Here is a 19,301-nt window from a genome sequence, read left to right on the forward strand (position 1 = left end):
TATCGTTGTGGATTAGTGACTGCAGAAAAAAGAAAATTTCGCTGGATACAAACTTTATCCGCACTAAAGCTAAAAAAAAAGTTTTATGAAAGCTTTGCTGACAGCGAGGATGAGGAGGATGCGGAGCCCAGGCCATCGACGAGTGCTGCTGCTCACCCAGTAGGCCCAGTAAGCTAATTCAATGCCAGCAAGGGCTGGTTTGACAAATTTCAGAAACGATTTGGACATAAAAGTGTTTCTCTGCACGGAGAGGTCGCCTCTGCGGATACCGCTGGAGCTGCGCAAGAATGGGACCCTTTGAGTTTCGTTTGTAACAGTTCTCAAATATAATCGAAGGTGGCATGTCTGTTTGTAAGAATCTTCTCGCCCAGAAGAAAAAAGAGCGGCAACAACTACCTATAACTATGTTCTTCTCTCGGAAAAAGACAGTGGAAAGGGACGCTGCAGCGGAGCGGCGTCAGGACGAATAGGGACGGTCAGAGGAAGCGTGAAATATGAGCGAGTCACAATTAATAATTTCTTATGTTTCCAACCTCATATGTTGTTCATTAAAATTAAATTTGTTATTTCTAAAAATTGGCACTATTATTTGTCAGGAAATGTTTGCATTTTAATTTTTTAAACAAAATGTTTGAGCCGTTTTTAAAACCTAAATAAAATGTTTCACATTGCAAGTTCCACTGTAATCCTTTTTTGGGCGTGTTTTAGCGGGTTGGTCTCGTTTCCAGGTTTTTGGAAGAACATCAAAGTTTTGCAGATAAGGAAAAACTCACCAGGTATGGCCTATGCCACAGCAAAAGGCTCCTCTTCCTGCGTGTATATCCAGATTGAATGCACTGTGATTAAGTACTGTCCTAACCCTTATGTCGGGATCGCAAGCTCACTTTGACACCATCTTTGACAATATTGTAATAAAGACTGTTGGTGGTCTCTCTCAAGCCCACTTTTTTGTTATGGGTACCTAACAACTATGCTGTGTTTCTCTTTAGTAATCCCTTCCCTTCTTCTCTTTATTTCTCTCCTCTTTCTCACTTGCTGTCGCTCTCTCTGTCTGCACTTGCTCTCTGTTTTCACACACACATGGTCTTAAAAGAGCAGACTCTCGCTTTCTCACCCTTCTATTCTTTTTGGGCAAATCACTATTTATTTATTTATTTGTTTCATTACCGCCTCTTTTCCCAAGACAACCCGCTGACGCATTACGACATTAACTCTAAACCCTTCTCCACCCGCCCCATCTCGCTCGCCCTCTTGTCCTGTCCACCTCTACTCTCCTCCCTGGTGTTGTCGCTCCAGGGAGAACCACAGCGAGATAGAGCGGCGGAGGCGGAACAAGATGACAGCCTACATCACGGAGCTGTCAGACATGGTGCCCACGTGCAGTGCGCTGGCACGGAAGCCCGACAAACTCACCATCCTGCGAATGGCCGTGTCACACATGAAGTCTCTTAGAGGGAGTGGAAACACCAACCCAGACGGTTCTTACAAGCCTTCCTTTCTCACCGACCAGGTGAAGATACGTTTGGGAAAAGTGTTGGGTTGAAGGGTTAACCAACTCCCGATAGTGGTATGGATTGTGGTTACTAGTGTGTTTATATATTTATATATATACACACACACACTCACGATGTGTGTATAAAAAAAAAATAAAAAAAAAAACGTTTTTCATGTCAACTAACAACTGGAAAGACAATTGATTGTAACTTTTCCACGAAAAAATTACCTCATATAAATGGCCCCTTAAGCCTTTTGGAAACGCCCATGAAAATGGTCGAAGTTTGTGTTGGTCGACTCCCGTTTCAGTCCAGCCCAAGGGAAAACCAGAGGAGATTGGTCGCTGGTAGCACCCTACAGGTCACATTATGGTTGAATTAATTCCTGCGGTGTGAAAGATTTGTGACGGTTGTGGTTACTAAGTTGAGAAACATGAACCGAAGTCTTGGCTTCCACCGTAGTTAGTCCCTATGTGAAGTTTGTGGACACTTATTTAATAGGTTTGGATTTCTATTGCAGCTGATTTACTTGTACTGTGTGTGTGAAAATGCTTGGAACGCTTTTAAATGTGTGTTAATACCTGGCTTGATGCCGTTTGACTGCAGGAGCTGAAGCACCTCATCCTGGAAGCAGCCGATGGATTTCTGTTTGTGGTGTCGTGCGAGACTGGTCGCATCGTTTATGTCTCAGACTCTCTGACGCCCGTCCTGAACCAGTCACAGTCCGACTGGCTGGGCTCGTCCCTCTACGACCAGCTTCACCCCGATGACACGGAGAAGCTGAGGGAGCAGCTGTCTACGGCGGAGAATAACAACACAGGTATACCTAGCACAGAGTGGGGAAAAACACTTCCCTAAGGAATGATGGATAGTAATCCACTTGGATTGTGGTCCTTCAAAGGGAGGATGTTGGACTTGAAAACAGGAACAGTGAAGAAGGAGAGCCAGCAGTCCTCCGCCCGGATGACAATGGGAGCCCGGCGATCATTCATATGTAGAATGAGGTGTCCTTTTGTTGATTTACATATATTGAGAGGTATGCCTGAATGCACCATTTCTTTACGTAGTGGTGTGGTTGTACTTGCAGATGTGGCTCTTGTCCAGTGGAACCCATGTCCATGAACAGACTACACTTCCTTAGGAATAGAAACAGGTGATTAGAACCAAGATTGTGAATGATCCTTACTGTAGCATGCTGCTAATTTTAGGGCATCCTGTATGTGTGCTGAATTTGACCATCTTGCTGCATTTGTTACATCTTCAATTTAGGAATGGTTTGGGTGTAGCAAAGGAAGGCGAGCCTCAGTATGTGGTGGTTCACTGTACAGGATACATAAAGTCCTGGCCGCCTGCAGGTAAAATTTGTTTGCATCTGATCTTTCTTGCACTGACTGCATTCAGAAATTATTGACAGCACTTTTTCCACGTTACAGCCCTCGTCCAAAGTGGAAAAAAATAATTTTATTGCTTAAAATTCAACTCACAATATCTCATGATGACAACAGATTTTTTTTGGTTGACATTCTTGCAAATTTATTAGAAATTAGACATTTTATCGACATGAGTATTAATAGCCTTTGCTCAATGCTTTATTGTTGCACTTTTGGCAGCAATTACAGCCTCAAGTGCTGTGATTCCTATCCTGGTGTTGCAAAAAGGAAGTGAAACTGCCCAGATAGGTGTGTCCAGCTTGCGGTATAATAATCAAAAGGTCTTGAGTCTGTAATTGGTACATCAACAAAGTACAGTATGGCCCAAAGGCTGTAAATACTTATGTAGATGTGATTAATTAGTTATGCATTTTTAATACATTTGCAAAAATCCCATCAAGTTGAGTCGCCAGTCCTTTTGAAGACCACGGGACGGTGGTGTGATTGCTTTCCTTTATTGAAGCAATTGGTTAGTTAACAGTTAATAGATTAAATCTTGATGGTCAGTATGGGGTGTTGTGTGTACAATTTAATCCATTTTGGAATAAGACTATGAAGTGAAGTGCTATCAATACTTTCTGGTTGACTGTACATTCTACTCAGTTGCCCATATTTAAACATTTTGTGTTTTAGGAGTGTCCTTATCAGACAATGAAGCGGACAACCCTCAGGGGAGTCACTACTGTCTTGTTGCCATCGGCAGATTGCAGGTAGAAATAACCCTCTGTGTCTGAATGTATTACATCTCTCCAATTAATAATATACCCACATTAAGTCGTTGACTCATCATCTGGCCATAAGTAAAATGTTTTGGAAACGTGTCCTGTATCCATATCTATCACAAGATTTTTCTTTATGGCCACCCTCCAGACTGTTCTGAAGTGGATTGCAGTATGTCTTATGTTTGCATTGTTTCACTCTGTTTTCAAATCCTTTTGTCCATTGTCTGTGACTACTGTAAAAACACTGGTACAACAGGTACCAAGACTGTTACGAAGCATTTGAGTCGCATGAAAGACTATCAAATGTTGCTTTAATAACTGTCAGTGCATTTGTTTTTCAAATGCAACAACCCACCTCAGGTGACCTGCTGTCCAGGTGACACAGACGTAAACAGCATCAGCGTTCCAGTGGAGTTCATCTCGCGCCATAACTGCCAGGGCATATTTACATTTGTTGACCACCGCTGTGTGGCGGCTGTCAGCTACCAGCCTCAGGTACACAACTTTAGGCTAACGCTTTTTTATATAAAGAGAATCTTAAATTACGTACAGTAAGCTCATATGTCGTGTCATTTAGGAACTGTTAGGGAAGAATATTCTAGAACTCGCCCATCCAGAAGACCAGGGCTTACTCCGGGACAGCTTCCAACAGGTACAAAATAAACATGAAAACAAAACATTTAAAATAAAAGTGAAAATGTTTAAATGATGGCATCATGGTGGACCCAGGTAATTAGTATGTTTACCTCACAGTTCTTAGGTTTGGGGTTCGAATTGTAGCTCAGTCCTTCCTGTGTTGGGTTTGCATGTTCTCCCGGCTTTCTCTCACATTCTACAAAAAAAATGCATGTCTATAGGTATGAAAGGTGAGTGTGAATGTTTGTTTGTCTGTATGCGCCTTGCAACTGGCTGGTGACCAGTCTGTGGCGTACCCAAAGTCAGCTGGGATAGGCTCCACCTCACTCGCAACCCTAATTAGAAGGACAAAAACAATACAAATTGGATGGATGTTTAAAGTCATTAAAGTAAATTATTAAAAACTTTAAAATGTAATTTATTTAATGTTACCTTTTTACACATTATTTTCACTTTTTCCTGTTCATGTCTTGTTGTGGTGCTACTGCTGAGGTAATCCAATGTGCATGAGTAACTGGCTTCCTGATACCCTCTGCCCTTTTATGTGATTATTTTTTTTAATTTTTTTTTATTTTTTTTAAAGGTCACGTGTGAAACATGGCCCAGCAATGTAGTGAAGCGTGCATGAATTTTTGCTCCATGCGCTGTGCAATGTTGCTTTGTCACAGTAGCGTCTGTGTGTGTGTGTGTGTGTGTGTGTGTGTGTGTGTGTGTGTGTGTGTGTATAGATGTGTATGTTGTTGCATTGTCGTGCCTTATCTCACTCTTATGTAAGAAGTGAGAGGACAGATGTATAGTTCACACACTGCGGGATAATTTTAAATATTCTAATTAAATTATTTAGTTGTGCTCTCTTGTATGAGTCATCAAACTTTGTTATGCTCCATCCCCACACGATTTTCACAATTTATCGTTGCCTTTCTATTGATTAAATGTGCTTTGATTCAGACAAAGTCTAGTTAGTTTTTGAAGGACCCCTGGAAATGGACCAAATATTCCTAAATGGCTGCTTCAATCCAAAATGGCAGACTTCTTTTCGGGCATAGTTTCTTGAAATGTTTTTTGTGGGTCTCCTCGTGATAGACATGTCCTCTGTCTTTCCAAGTACAGCGGTGCCTTGAGATGCGAGTTTACTGTGATCTGTGACCATGCTCTTATGTAAAAACACTCATCTCAAAACATCCATCCATCCATTTTCTGAGCCATTTCTCCACACTAGGGTCGCGGGCGTGCTGGAGCCTATTCCAGCTAACAGGGCAGGAGGCAGGGTACACCCTGAACTGGTTGCCAGCCAATCACAGGGCACATACAAACAAACAACCAGTCACACTCACGTTCACACCTACGGGCAATCTAGAGTCTCCAATTCATGCGTGTTATTGGGATGTAGGAGGAAACCGGAGTGCCCGGAGAAAACCCACGCAGGCACCGGGAGAACATGCAAACTTCACACAGGTGGGGCCGGGGATTGAACCCGGGTCCTCAGAACTGTGAGGCTGACGCTCTAACCAGTCGCCCACCGTGCCGCCATCTCAAAACATTTTATCATTAAATTGAATGGAAATGCATTTAATCCATTCCAATACCCCCCCAAAAAAAACAAAATTTAACATGTTTTGTACAAAGACAATGAGCGGTATATTGTAAAATATATTCATAAAAACACAATGGAAGAGAATGTGAAGATAAAGGTTTATGTTTTTATGGAATGTAATCAAGCGAAATGTCTCACACATGCAAACACTGCAGTGTCATTTGTATGCCTGTACCTTTAAATGTGCAGTTTCTCTCTCTCTTCCTCTCCCTCTCTCACCCTCCCCCAACACTCACTCGACCCCCGCCCTCTCTGCTTCTGTATGCAGGAAGACTGTATGAATCTCATCAGCGGTTACCTGGCCAAAGCTTTTGTTTTACGTCTTTTAATTAGAAACCCTGCACTCAACAGTATGACATTGTGTACAAACACACAGTAACAACATTTGCACCCCACATGACATTCAGCTCTTCTTTAATAATGTGTTCGATCTGCTTCCGAGTGAATCCTCCACATTCCATCTTCTGCAGACGTATGTGTCTCCGTAACTTATCCGGTGATCTCTTGTCCATAGTTTTAAATTGTTTTAAAAACCCGGCTGGTGTTTTTGTTAATTGTTAGCCCGTGTGGCTGTGGTGTTTTACATATTATGCTTGATGGAGGCTGTGCTTGTTTCAAATACCCGTGTCTCCAACTGGTAGTGGCAGTGTACAGCTTGAAGCCTCTTTTTTGAAGAATATTCTCATTATATCAGCCAAAGTGCCGCTTTTTGTCAAGCGTGTGGATCTTCCTGCCGCTGCACCGCACTCATTTCTCAAGTTTGGGCTCGCAAGTCAAAAAACGCGCCCGATCTATAGCTCGTGTCTCGAAAAATGTGTCAATAGGGTGACTCATATCCTAAAGGCACCACTGTATTTTTTTTTACATGTAGTGTATAATATAATAACAGTCCCTCCAGGATTCCACAGGCTTTTTGGGTGATATTTGCGGCCTAAAATTCCTGATTTTGTGGCAGGTTTTTGCGAAAACTCCTATTGATGTTGCAATTATTATTATTTTTTTTTAAGAGCTTTTGTTGTGATGAAATATTTGCATTTAACATTTTTTTTTCTTATTCCTCACTCAGTGATATCTCTCGCACACTCATCCACCCCATTTCTGATTACATACACATTCAAGTATATATTTTAAAGACGGATTTTATTTGACAATATTTACACAGATAAACACAAATTAATAGTGCCTTGATTTATGGGTAACTCTCGTTTGTCGAAATATGAGCTGTCGCTCTGCCGAGTTTTTGCTTTGACTTGCCAGCAAAAATTCTCAATTCATTTTATTTATTTAACCTTCATTTTTGATTTAATACGAGCACTACTTGGTTGTTGCAAATCACTTCGCAGCAAGTTTCAGTCCATCCATCCATTTTCCGTACCGCTTCTCCTCACTAGGGTCGTGGGCGTGCTGGAGCCTATCTCAACTGACTCTGGGCGAGAGGCGTGGTACACCCTGAACTGGTCGCCAGCCAATCTCAGGGCACATATAAACAAACAACCATTCACACTCACATTAACGCCAACGGGCAATTTAGAATCTCCAATTAACCTACCATGCATGTTTTTGGGAAGTGGGAGGAAACCAGAGTACCCGGAGAAAACCTACGCAGGCACGGGGAGAACATGCAAACTCCACACAGGGCAGATTTGAACCTGGATTCTCAGAACTGTGAGGCAGATGTGCTAACCAGTCGTCCACCAGCAAATTGCAGTTTGGCAGATTATTTAAAAAGGAGGCTTCAAGCTGCCTATCGCCACTAGCAGCTGAAGTTACTATCAAACTAAACCTAGAATAAAGATAATTACAAGTTTTGTATTTAAAGCAAACCACACAACTTGGCATTTGGAATGTCCACTAGGTTAATGCTAACACACAATGCAAAATGGCCCTGGTGGCCAATGCGTGTACAACAGAGAGCATACTGTGAGTCTGAAATGGATTAATGGGATTTCCATTCATTTCAAAGGGGTAGAATGATTTGAGATGTTTTGAGTTACAAGCGTACTCATGGAACAAAATAAAATCAAACCACCATTTTATCAGCATTTTGACTAATGCTGGTAACATGAAAGTGGCTAGTCCATCCCAGATGCAAAATATTGATTTAGTAAGTCATTTACTACAGAATGGATGGCACGTTTGAATATATTTAAGACTGACTGGCGCACACTTTGGATGTCATCACAAGCACTCGCATACACATAATCATGGCAACAGGTGAGCTTGCCTCTGTCAGCTTGGTGATTAATTAAACTACAACTAACATTATTGCAAACCATGCTTGTTTAATCAAAATCACCTGCAGTCTTTCAGCTTTGCAACAGATTTATTTGAAACGGCTTCAGTCAAAGTGATTTGTCCAGTCTCTGTTTTTGTTTTATTTGCTTTATGTATTTAGTTATGATTTTACTCTTATTATGATTGTAATGTTTTTTATTTTATTTCTTGTATATTTTCTTATGTTTGATCTGATATACTGTATCTGACAAAAGTGTTTTGTTTTTAAACTGCAAATTTCACATTTAAGTTGTGTTCTTTTAGCCATTCTCTGAATGTTCACATTTGAAAGATTTTTGTCATTTAGATGATTTTTGTTCGTGATCAACCACAGCATTGAACAGGGTGCAAAACAGTTTACCCCCACTCTCGTTTAGGACCTGGAAAACTGTTTAGCACGATCTTGAGCAAAATTTTTGTGGGAAAGACGAAAGACCTTCAGTCGCACTTGCATGCATCTTCACACAAAAAAACGGAAAAAAGGAAATCAGTTTGGCAGCGTAGTGTGGAACTCATGGAACGCTCGGATGATTGGTCCAAAATTATGGGGATTGGATGAAATTGCAAGCAACCTTAACTTCACGGGAATATGTTTAATTCATCTTATTGTTGCAATAGTGACATTGTGAATTCCTGGAGGTACTGATGAATTGTGCATTGCACAATGACTTGCATGATTTTATTATGCGAATGAACAACAAGTTGTTCCTGTGCGTCCACAGGTGATGAAACTGAAGGGTCAAGTCCTTTCCGTGATGTTCAGGTTCCGCTCTAAATCGAGAGATTGGATTTGGATGAGAACCAGCTCCTTCACTTTCCAGAATCCGTTTTCCGAGGAGATTGAATATATCATCTGCACAAATGTCAACGTCAAGTGAGTTGCATTTGTCATGTTTATTTTTTCTCCTAAACCTGGTGATCATGTGACATAATCACACCATGAATTGTATTCATTCAAATGTCAGTGTGTCTTAAGATAAATGCTTACCCACATCATTATACCCCCTCAAACCTCACACTGATGCCTGTCTCCCTACATCCCTCCCCTGGAGGGGTGGTAATAGAAACACGACCCCGGACCCCCTCACTCCCATCAGTTCCCCAGGGGTTTTGCTGCCCCCCTCCCTGGTTCAGAGAAGCTCAAACAGTCCCCCAGTGGTTCTTAGCCCAGGGAAGGTAGCTACCAGGTGAGAGCAGGCTAGACGACACAATAGCGGCTTCTTCATGGTGGACGAGTGGCTCCTTCTTCCTGAAAGCGTTCCTGGTGTTTACAATAATGCATGTCTAACTGTTCAGGCAGTTTCAGATGGTTTGTAACGCACTTTTAACACAGTTGGCTATGTGTCATTGCATGGGTGCAGCATATGCTATACTACAATTTAAAACTAATACTCTCCATTCTCTCTTGGTGTTGCCATGGTGACCGGTGGTGGGCTCTTTAGTTTTTTGGGGTTTTTTGTGTGTGTGTTTTGTCATTCACCAGGTCTAGGTGTGGTGGAAATAGAAACAAGCCTTGTTTGACTGCCCTTGCAATCGACGCTTATCATCCTTATCTCCTCTTTCCTTTCACAGGCAATTGCAGCAGCAACAGCAGCAGGCTGAGCTCAAAGGGGGCGCTACAAGAGAAGACCTATACGAGGCAGGACCCATCACACTTGCGCAGGTGCAGCTGAGATCGGCCTCCTTCTATTGTAAATTATAAAAAATTAAGAAAACAGTGGCACTAAAATGGTGAATGCTGGGAGAGTTTACATCAGGGTTATCAAACGTACGGCCCGCAGGCCAGAACCAGCCTATCATGGGGATAGAGAACACATTAACTCCAAAGGTCAGTTCCTTCCATAGATTTTTGATTGGATTCAAGTCAGGTGATTGGCTGGGCCATTCTAGCAGCTTTATTTCTTTCTTTGAAACCAATTGAGTTTTTTTGGCAGTATGTTTTGGATCATGATCCTGCTTAAATGTCCACCCTCGTTTCATTTTCATCATCCTCATAGATGCCAGCAGGTTTTTGTCAACAATGTCTCGGTACATTTGCCCATTCAGCCTTCCTTCGAATAATATGAAGTTTACTAGTAACATTTGCTGAAAAGCAGTCCCACACCATCATGTTCCCACCTCCGAACTTCACTGTTGGTATGGTATTTTTAGGGTGATGTGCAGTGCCATTTCTCCTCCAAACATGGTGTGCAATATGGCATCCAAAGAGTTTAGTTTGTTCTCATCAGACCAGACTATATTCCCCCAGTATTTAACTGACTTGTATAAATGTTGTTCAGCAAACTTTAAATGAGCTTTGGCATGCCTTCCCCCCCCCCCCCAGTAATGGTGTCTTGCGTGATAAGAGTGCATACAGGCCATGGCAGCGGAGTACATTACTCACTGTTTTCCTTGTGATAACAGTACCTGCTAATTGCAGGTCTTTTTGCAGCTCTCCAATGGTGCTCATTAGGTACCCCCCCCTTATCGTTCCCTTGGCGGGTGCCCCTATCCACCCTCCTTTCCAACAAACAAGGGACACTCTCCCGCCCTCGGGCTGGGCGAGGTCTGGCTGCATTCGGGGCCCTGCGGGTTGGGGTGTCTTGCTCTCCTGGGGGTGGAGGGGTGGGGTTGGGTGCCGGGGCCTGTGGCGTTGTGGGGGGGTTGGCTAATTGATTGCGTTATTGAGGAACCAAAGGGAAAGGTGAGTAGGTCATCACAGCATGTGACTAAAACGGACCAATCACGACAATTTGTGCCATGTGCGCGTCAAGTGTCGCATAGGGGCCACATGGCCCAATGCGTCGGTCACGTGATGCAATGTGGGCGCGGGAGTATGAAGAGGCCTTTAGCCAACAGCGGTTTAAGAAATTGCTCATATGATTTGCAACAAGATAATCGACAAATATGTATGTTTTCTGTATGAACTGAATTATTTGCACCAAAACAATGGGAAACATTTGGAATAATCGTTATTCATCGCTTATTGGGCCAAAAATATACAAGTCTGGCCCACTTGTGATCAAATTGGGGTGAATGTGGCCCCTGAACTAAAATGGGTTTGACACCCCTTGTTTACATGCTTACATGATTATGATTACAACTACAAAATAATTTTATTTTATTTATTTATTTTTATTTTTTTCAAACATTTTTCAAACATTTCAAACATGCTTGGTTATGCAGAATGGAGGATCTGTAAATATTTTTATGCAGAAGCAGTTTGTCTGTGCGACAGAAGAGTTTTACATACTGCCTCTGTAGTTATTTGTATTTTGATGGATATTATTGATAAATTGCAGTCTGACCGAATGAGGTTTGCTACAGGATAGAGAGAAAAAAGAGAGGAGAGAGAAAAACACAAGTTGGGACACTAGTTGTAAGAGTCACAAACGAAACATAAGACACGGCAAGGTTATATTAAGTCAGTATTATTATTATTTTTTACTGAACGCTAATGCTACACCCTGTGAGTGAGGAAAAGGATTGTATAGAATAGGAAAGGACAGGCAGGAGGGGGACAGTTGTACATATTATATAGCTGTAAATCTGACCCGCAACATAACCGTAATTTGTCGTGTATAATGCGAATTTTTTTTCCCCCAAAAAAATTGTCAAAAGTCAACAGAGGCAAATGGAAAACACTTTCGCATTTTATAAATGTATGCCGTCATCTAATGGTTATGAAAAAGCTGTACCCTTTCATTCCAAAATACCACCGCCACCTAGAGGTTATGAGAGAGGTGTACACTTTCATTTTACTATGCCACCACCACCTAGTGGTTATAAAAAAAGTGGTAGCCTACACTTTCATTCCATTATGACAGGGGGTACGTATGACTGCATATATGTACAGTTGTGCTCATAAGTTTACATACCCTGGGAGAATTTGTGAAATAATGTTTTTTAAAATATGACTGAAAAACAACCATCATTAATTTCTTTATGTTTTGTTTAATGATAATGCTTTTCTGAAAAGCTTGACGTTTTAATTTGAATCCCATTAAAATAAAATTAAGTGTTTCGCCTGGTTCTTCATGTTCTCTTTAAAGAATTATACCCATCTTACAAATTCTGCCTGGGTAATCAAATATATGAGCACAACTGTGTGTGTTCTCATTTACTAAATAAAAGTAGGGCTGTGAATTTGAAAATAAGAGCAAGTAAATTAAAAACGTATTGTGTTCAAATAAAGTGCTTAACTTCAGAATAATTATTTGAAAAAAATAAGAAAATACATATAATACTTCACGTTTTGATCATATGGGTAGAAGCAAAATCATGCATTGTAAAAATGCATTATACATGGGTAGAAGGGTTTTCCAGAATTTTGAGATCAACTTTGGGCGTACGTATTATACATGGGTGCGCATTATACACGAGAAATTACGGTAATCCCTGATATGGTCATCCCCAGATGCCGGTGCAGCCAGTGACGTCCGCTGGGCCGGACCACACCAAGAGCCTGGACAAGCCAGACCTGTACCCCTCCCTTTTCCAAGGCCCCAGTCAGACAAAGGGCGTGGCCTCCACCTCAACGCCCTTAGCCCAAATCTACCCCACTGTCAACAACTTCAACGCCAGTCGCTCCAGTGACCCATACAACAGGTAGGAGGTCAAAGATATTGGTGTCTTGTGATCATTCGTATGATATTTCCACAAATACCTCAGTCATGCCCATCTGCAGTTGAGTGAATAAATTCTCCGGGCACTATTTTTGACGTGATATTTTTAGATATGGCAGATGAAGGAATTCAAATAATGTATCCATCACACAAGAAGAAAGCAGTCTGCTATGTTCCTTTTTTTCATCCAAGAAGATATTGTAGGAGAAATTGCAGTCCAGAATTGATCTTGGGGCCCCACACCCTGCTAGACTGTTACTTCATTTGTCATAAACTGTATTTATGATTCATTTAATTTTGCGGAACTGATCAGAGCGAGCAACTCGGACATCCCATAGTCTCATTTGCAAGACATATAATCCACAAGAAATCTTTTGAGGGTTAACCACATTAGCTTCAATGTGGTTGCAGAGGCTTCCCGGCCAAAACTGTGTTCACTTCAGAATCTATTCCCTCAATTATTGCCTGTACTTTCCAGGCTGCTGTAAATGTTGCCATGCTGTCTTGGTCCTTTATTTGATGCACATTAATTTTTACATAACCCCGCTTTCCACATTCTACAGACCAGTCAGTATGGCGCCGCAGATGGCACAGCCAGCCAACTCAGCAGGGCAGATGCTGGCCCAGATGTCCCGCCAGAATGGAGCCCAGCAGCCCGTCACCCCCTCCAACACCAGCAGCCCCCTCCATGGAGGACCGGCAGGAGGATGGCCCGGAGCAGGTGCCGGAACACAATTCAGTAATCAGGTACAGTGAACCCTCCTCCAGATAGTCGCGGTTTGTTATCAGTACATTTTTTGCTGAAAATATCATCAGATATTTGGTGTTTTTGCGGTCAGGCCAAAGCAATAAATGTATTCCTTTGGCGTCATCTGATGGACCTTTGGTGTTGTTGTTAGGTTTAATTAATGGATAGTGTTTATATCTGCATTTGAATTGTCCTGTTTTGTTGGCAGTCCTTGATTGCACCTCTTGCACAGTCAAAAGTGAAACTGAAAGTATGTTTTTTCTTCTCTTCCAATGCAGCCACGAATAGCCTGTGTAGTCTACGTTGCTGCTACAATTTACCTGTATTCTCTAATATTAATTAGTGTGCAAATGCCAAAACGTGAGTTTAATGACTTAATAACCGTTTGTGTAAAGTGCTAGTGTGCAAATTTGTTTGCCCATGTTTGATGCCACACCAACTTTTAGTAGGATAGTATGTTAGCTAATACTACTGATGGTTTGTTTGTATTGAATAATAGAACTGCTGAGTATGTTCAGATAGTATGGGTTCATGATTTTTTTTACATGCTAGATGCATGGTGTGGATACTTTGTGTTGTGATCTTTTTTTATTTATTTTTTTGAATTATATGAATGCTTTTCCGCCACCTTGTAGCATCTCTATGCCATTGCAAACCCCTTTTAGGGACGGTGTCAATTATTTGTGGATTTTCACTATTCGTGTGATATAGTAGTTCACTGTAGTTTATTACAACAGGATTGCTTTGAATGCATCATCTACCTTGAGCTGGGCAATATGGCCTTAAAATAAAATCCATCTCCCTCATGCTCTTGCCATCTATCCATCCGCTTATCCTCACTACAGCCGCAGGTGTGGTGGCGCCTATCTCAGCTGACTTTTGGGAGATAGGCTGGATACACCTTGAACTGGTTGCCAGCCAATCGCAGGGCACATATAAACAAACAACCATTCACCCAGCCCTACTTCTAACTAATAAATGGAGTTGCTTGTCTCCCACAATTAGCAGCAGATGGCTCCCCAAGCAGCAAAGACCATGTCTCCACCGTTTGCTTCCATGGGTGGATTTGGAGGCGGCTCTTCTAGTTCTTTTGGCCAGATGCCCACCGGTGCTGCTCCCAGCCAGACCAGTAGCGCAAACTACCCACAAATCAACGCGCGAGTCAGCATCAACACAAACGGTTATGGTAGGTACCGTTCTTATTTATGTTTCTGTTTGACTTTGACCTCACAAATGTTCACATACATCTGGTTCTCTCTTTCCAGATGGTTCTCAGTCGCAGTTCCCCTCCCGGGCAACGGAGGCAGTGTGGCCCCAGTGGCAGGGCCAGCAGCACTCACAGAGCAACGCAGAGCAGCACCCACACGCACAAGGCAACCAGCAAGACATGTTTACTGTGAGTGATGCAAGCGCACACCCTCTCATACCAGCACTTGGGCACGGGTGAGCTAGAGCCTGTCCCAGATGATTTTAGGAGAGAAGCGGACTTCGCCCTGGACTTGGTCGCCATCCAAATGCAGTACACATATAGACAAACAATCATTAACACTTAGTCTCACACCTGCGGATAATTTAGATCTTCAGTGAACGTAACATGCATGTTTTTGGAATGTGGGAGGAAGCTGAACAACACGGAGAAAACCCATCCAATCACAAGAACAAGCTGATCTTGAGATTCAATCCCTAAACTTCAGCATTGTGAGGCAGATGTGCTAACTCAGCGTGCTGCCCTAAAATGTTGATTACAATATTGAAACATTATCGCAACAAGTATTGTGAATGTCACATAACATGAAAATTACTCACACATAGAAGATCAGAACTGTGATGCAAACATACGAACAGCTAATTTCATATTCAAATATCCATCCATTCATTTTCCGTACCGCTTATCCTCAGTAGGGTCGCGGGCGTACTGGAGCCTATTCCAGCTGACTCTGGGTGAGAGGTGGGGTACACCCTGAACTGGTCGCCAGCCAATCGCAGGGCATGCACATATCGAAGAACAACCATTCGCACATACAGTCACACTTACGAGCAATCAATTAACCCACCATGCATGTTTTTTGGAATGTGGGAGGAAACCGGAGTACCTGTAGAAAACCCAGGCAGGCACAGGGGGAACATGCAAACTCCACACCAGCGGGGCCGGGATTTGAATCCGGGTCCTCAGAACTGTGAGGCAGATGTGCCAACCAGTCTCCCACTGTGCCGCCCAAATTCAAATAATCAAAAGTAATCCATACATATAGTAAAATCATTCCAAATATACTGAAATGAATGTAGTGAAATAAAGGGTCTGATTTTCCTCTTGATAATACCCTATAGGTTCTCAATAGGGTTTAGATATGGCGAGTCGGCTGGCCAGTCAAGCACTGTGATGCCGTGGTATGGGGAAGGGCCAGGTCCTGCTGGAAGATGAAATCTCCATCTTCATACAGATCCTCAGCAGAAGGAATCACGAAGTCCTCTTAAGACATTCTGGTAGACATTTGCGGTGACCTTGTATTTAAGAAAGCAGAGTTTACCAACACCTGCACTGGACATTTCACCAAAAATCATGACTGACTGTGGATATTTCACACTGGACCTCAAGCAGCCTGGGTTCTGTTCTTCACCCGTCTTCCTCCAAATCCTTGGACCTTGATTCCCAAATGAAAGGCACACTTTCACTGGAAAAGAAGACCTGGGACCACTTGCCAACAGTCTAGTCCTTCTCGTTGGCCCAGTTGAGACGCTTCCTACATTGGCTCAGGCTCAGAAGTGGCTTGACACGAGAACCCGATAGTTGTAGCCCATCTCCCGGATGCATCTGAATGTGGTGGTTTTTGATCATCTGCTGAAGCCCATGGTCATCTCTTTTGCTGGTGCATCTTCTCCTGCCACATTTTGTCCTTCCACTAGACTTTCCATTGATATGCTTGGACACAACACTCTGTGATCAGCCAACCTCCTTAGCTATGAACGTTTGTGGCTTCCCCATCCGATGGAGGGTATCAATGATGGTCTTCTGGCCAGTTGTCAAGTCTTCCCCATATTGAACCCAACTGAGGCAATTTAATGACACCTGGGGAAACCTGAGCAGGTGCTTTGAGTTTAGTAGATGATAGTGTGTGACACTCAGTTTAAAACACTTGGGCTGATTTCTTCACAGTATTCTTCTTCTATTTCTTTTGGCTTATCTCGTTAGGGGTCGCCACAGTGTGTCATCCTTTTGTGAGCCTATCTCCTGCCACCTTCTCTCTAACACCAACTGCCCTCATGTCTTCCCTCACGACATCCATCAACCTTCTCTTTGGTCTTCCTCTAGCTCTGTTGCCTGGCAGCAACCAATATACTCACTAAATCCCCTCTGCATGTGTCCAAACCATCTAAGTCTGCTCTCTCTAACTTGGTCTCCAAAACATCTAACCTTGGCCGTCCTTCTGATGAGCTCATTTCTAATTTTATCCAACCTGGTCACTCCTAGAGCAAACCTCAACATCTTCATTTCCGCCACCTTCTGCTCTGCTTCCTGTTCTCTCTTCAGTGCCACTGTCTCTAATCCGTACATCATGGCTGGCCTCACCACAGTCTTATAAACTTTGCCCTTCATCCTGGCAGAGACTCTTCTGTCACATAACACACCTGACACCTTCCTCCACCTGTTCCAACCTGCTTGGACCCGTCTCTTCACTTCCTTACCACACTCACCACACTTTTTTGGAAAGGGTCTGTATATTAAATATCAGTGGTTAGCACATCTGCCTTACAGTTCTCAGGTTCAGTGTTCGAATCTGGGCCTTCCTGTGTTGTTTACTTTCTCTCCCCATGCTTCTGTGGATTTTCTCCGACTTCCTCACACACATCAAAAATCGGATATTAGGTTCGTTAAAGACACTAAATTGTCCATAGGTGTGAATTGTTGTTTGTCAGTATGCGCTCTGGTGACCAGTCCAATGTATTGTACCCCACCTCTCACCCCAAAGTCAGCCGGATAGGCTCGAGCTCACCTGCAACCCGAGATAAGCGCGATAGAAAATGGATGGCTGTTATAAAGAGAGAACAACATAGCCACTGGTGTTAATCCGTGTGTGTGTGTGTGTGTGTGTGTGTGTGTGTGTCCGTTTGTGTGTCCGTGTGTGTGTGTCCGTGTCTTTTCAGGATGTGTTGTCCATGCTGGACCAGCCCACCAACTTCAACAGCGATGACTTTGATATTCCAATGTATCCCTCATTTAACGAGTGACTGCAGGTCTACAGCCCCCCATTCGCCCTCCCCAACACACAAACACTTTTGATTTGTTTTGTTGTTTCACTCATCCAGCTCTCCTGCTCGTGCTGTATTAGCTTTTTTTTTTTTTTTTTTTGCTTGACTTGCATCGCACTTCTCCTAACTGCAGGTAAGGAGATGAGCAGGGAAAGAAAATCAAGGGATGGCAGCCATTTTCTCTACAAAAAACCCTTTGGCAATCATGCACAGGAAGTGAATATATTCTCACACAATCACACACGATGGCCTTTTGTTCTTGTATGTTCCTGATTCTTCTCAGGCATTTGAACTACTAGCATACACACTTAATCGATCCAATCTTTATTATTATTATTTTTTTTATAACGCTCAGGAAATGGCAAGGGTGTGTTTGGTTTGTTTTTGTGTTTTGTTATTTTCTCTACGCACACATGAGCACAAGGTCTGTTTGTGCTTTCCATACTGACATTTTTAAATCCATGCCATGCCATGCCTCTGCATGCCAGCACTGCTTTCATGGAGTGCTTCTACATCATGTTGATTCATACTCAACACGGTTTTCTACATGCCTTCACCTACACATTCTTGCTGTTTTTCTTGGGGCAGAATAATGTATTTTTGTTAATCATTTGCAGTGAAACCTCTAAAGTCAACCACCATCCATTCAGTGATGCTGATGGACTTCCAATTACCATAATATTCATTCTATTGAGCGCATTGGTGTATAAGCTGCACCCACTAAGTTAGCATAGCATTAACTAAATACAGTTTATTGATAAATCGGTATCCAATCTATTAGTTTTGGGTCTACACCCTTGGTGCATACTATATGTATCAAATGCGTATGTGTGTATAATAAATATCATGATCCGTTTCAAAAGTCTGTTTCAGATGTGCTTGGTATTCTCTTCTGTTGCCCTGCATTACTCTGCATTACTCTGTACTACGTATGGGCACTTTGTATTCCTTTTGTTTCAAAAATAAAAATAAACTCTGAAAAAAGACATCACACAGCAATAATTAACACAGACATAACAGAATTGTGTACTTTTAAAGTTCTTTATTTGTGTCCTAACTGTGGTCCTGGAATGGAGATGTGGAATAGTCATTTTGGGGTTCGTCATTTGTGATTTGACGGACTTCTGATTGGTTCATTGGTATTTGCTGTAGTGGTTTAATCAGGCTATTTAGAATGCAACTGGGGGGGGAGGTAAAAAAACAACTATTATTATTGTTTTTGTGTTTGAGACAAACATTAACACCCTTATGACGCTGTATGTAAAGCCTTTCTTTTTCAAGGAGCTTTCTGACTGTCTTTTGTCTTTTTGGTCGTTCTGTGTGCAGGGGTTTTTCCTAATGATGTGAAATGTTATCACTCATAGAGTCACAAATATATAAATAATTCTGTAAATGTCTATGAAATGTTCAACACAAACAAAGTTTGTTTTTTTATTAAATTTATATATTGAAAAAGAAAGATGTTTTTGTTTTCTCTGAATCCATACAATGGAATGCAATCTGAGTTTCAAGTTGTAATTTTGAAAACTATTGAAAAAAAAATGTAATATAA

At 42.2% G+C, this 19,301-nt stretch overlaps 1 protein-coding gene across 5 annotated transcripts in view; it reads left to right on the plus strand.

Moving 5' to 3' along the window:
• The window catches only part of arnt (aryl hydrocarbon receptor nuclear translocator), a 31,619-nt gene extending 12,417 nt beyond the window's left edge, over positions 1–19,202 (plus strand). For 2 of the 5 annotated variants that reach the window (XM_061674217.1, XM_061674222.1), the window contains 16 exons: positions 1,297–1,510; positions 2,100–2,313; positions 2,395–2,497; positions 2,581–2,646; positions 2,763–2,848; positions 3,557–3,633; positions 4,006–4,140; positions 4,223–4,297; positions 8,872–9,023; positions 9,202–9,336; positions 9,722–9,812; positions 12,546–12,736; positions 13,317–13,500; positions 14,507–14,687; positions 14,767–14,897; positions 17,645–19,202. In XM_061674217.1, coding sequence (XP_061530201.1) covers positions 1,297–1,510; positions 2,100–2,313; positions 2,395–2,497; positions 2,581–2,646; positions 2,763–2,848; positions 3,557–3,633; positions 4,006–4,140; positions 4,223–4,297; positions 8,872–9,023; positions 9,202–9,336; positions 9,722–9,812; positions 12,546–12,736; positions 13,317–13,500; positions 14,507–14,687; positions 14,767–14,897; positions 17,645–17,728 — 2,119 coding nt within the window. In that variant the 3' untranslated portion in view covers positions 17,729–19,202. The remainder of the gene's footprint in view (positions 1–1,296; positions 1,511–2,099; positions 2,314–2,394; positions 2,498–2,580; positions 2,647–2,762; positions 2,849–3,556; positions 3,634–4,005; positions 4,141–4,222; positions 4,298–8,871; positions 9,024–9,201; positions 9,337–9,721; positions 9,813–12,545; positions 12,737–13,316; positions 13,501–14,506; positions 14,688–14,766; positions 14,898–17,644) is intronic. The other 3 variants (XM_061674218.1, XM_061674219.1, XM_061674220.1) reach the window with 3 other exon arrangements.
• Positions 19,203–19,301: the final 99 nt, after the last annotated feature.

Source organism: Phycodurus eques, chromosome 4 (assembly GCF_024500275.1).
Source record: "Phycodurus eques isolate BA_2022a chromosome 4, UOR_Pequ_1.1, whole genome shotgun sequence".
In the NCBI taxonomy this organism is placed as follows: Eukaryota; Metazoa; Chordata; class Actinopteri; order Syngnathiformes; family Syngnathidae; genus Phycodurus; species Phycodurus eques.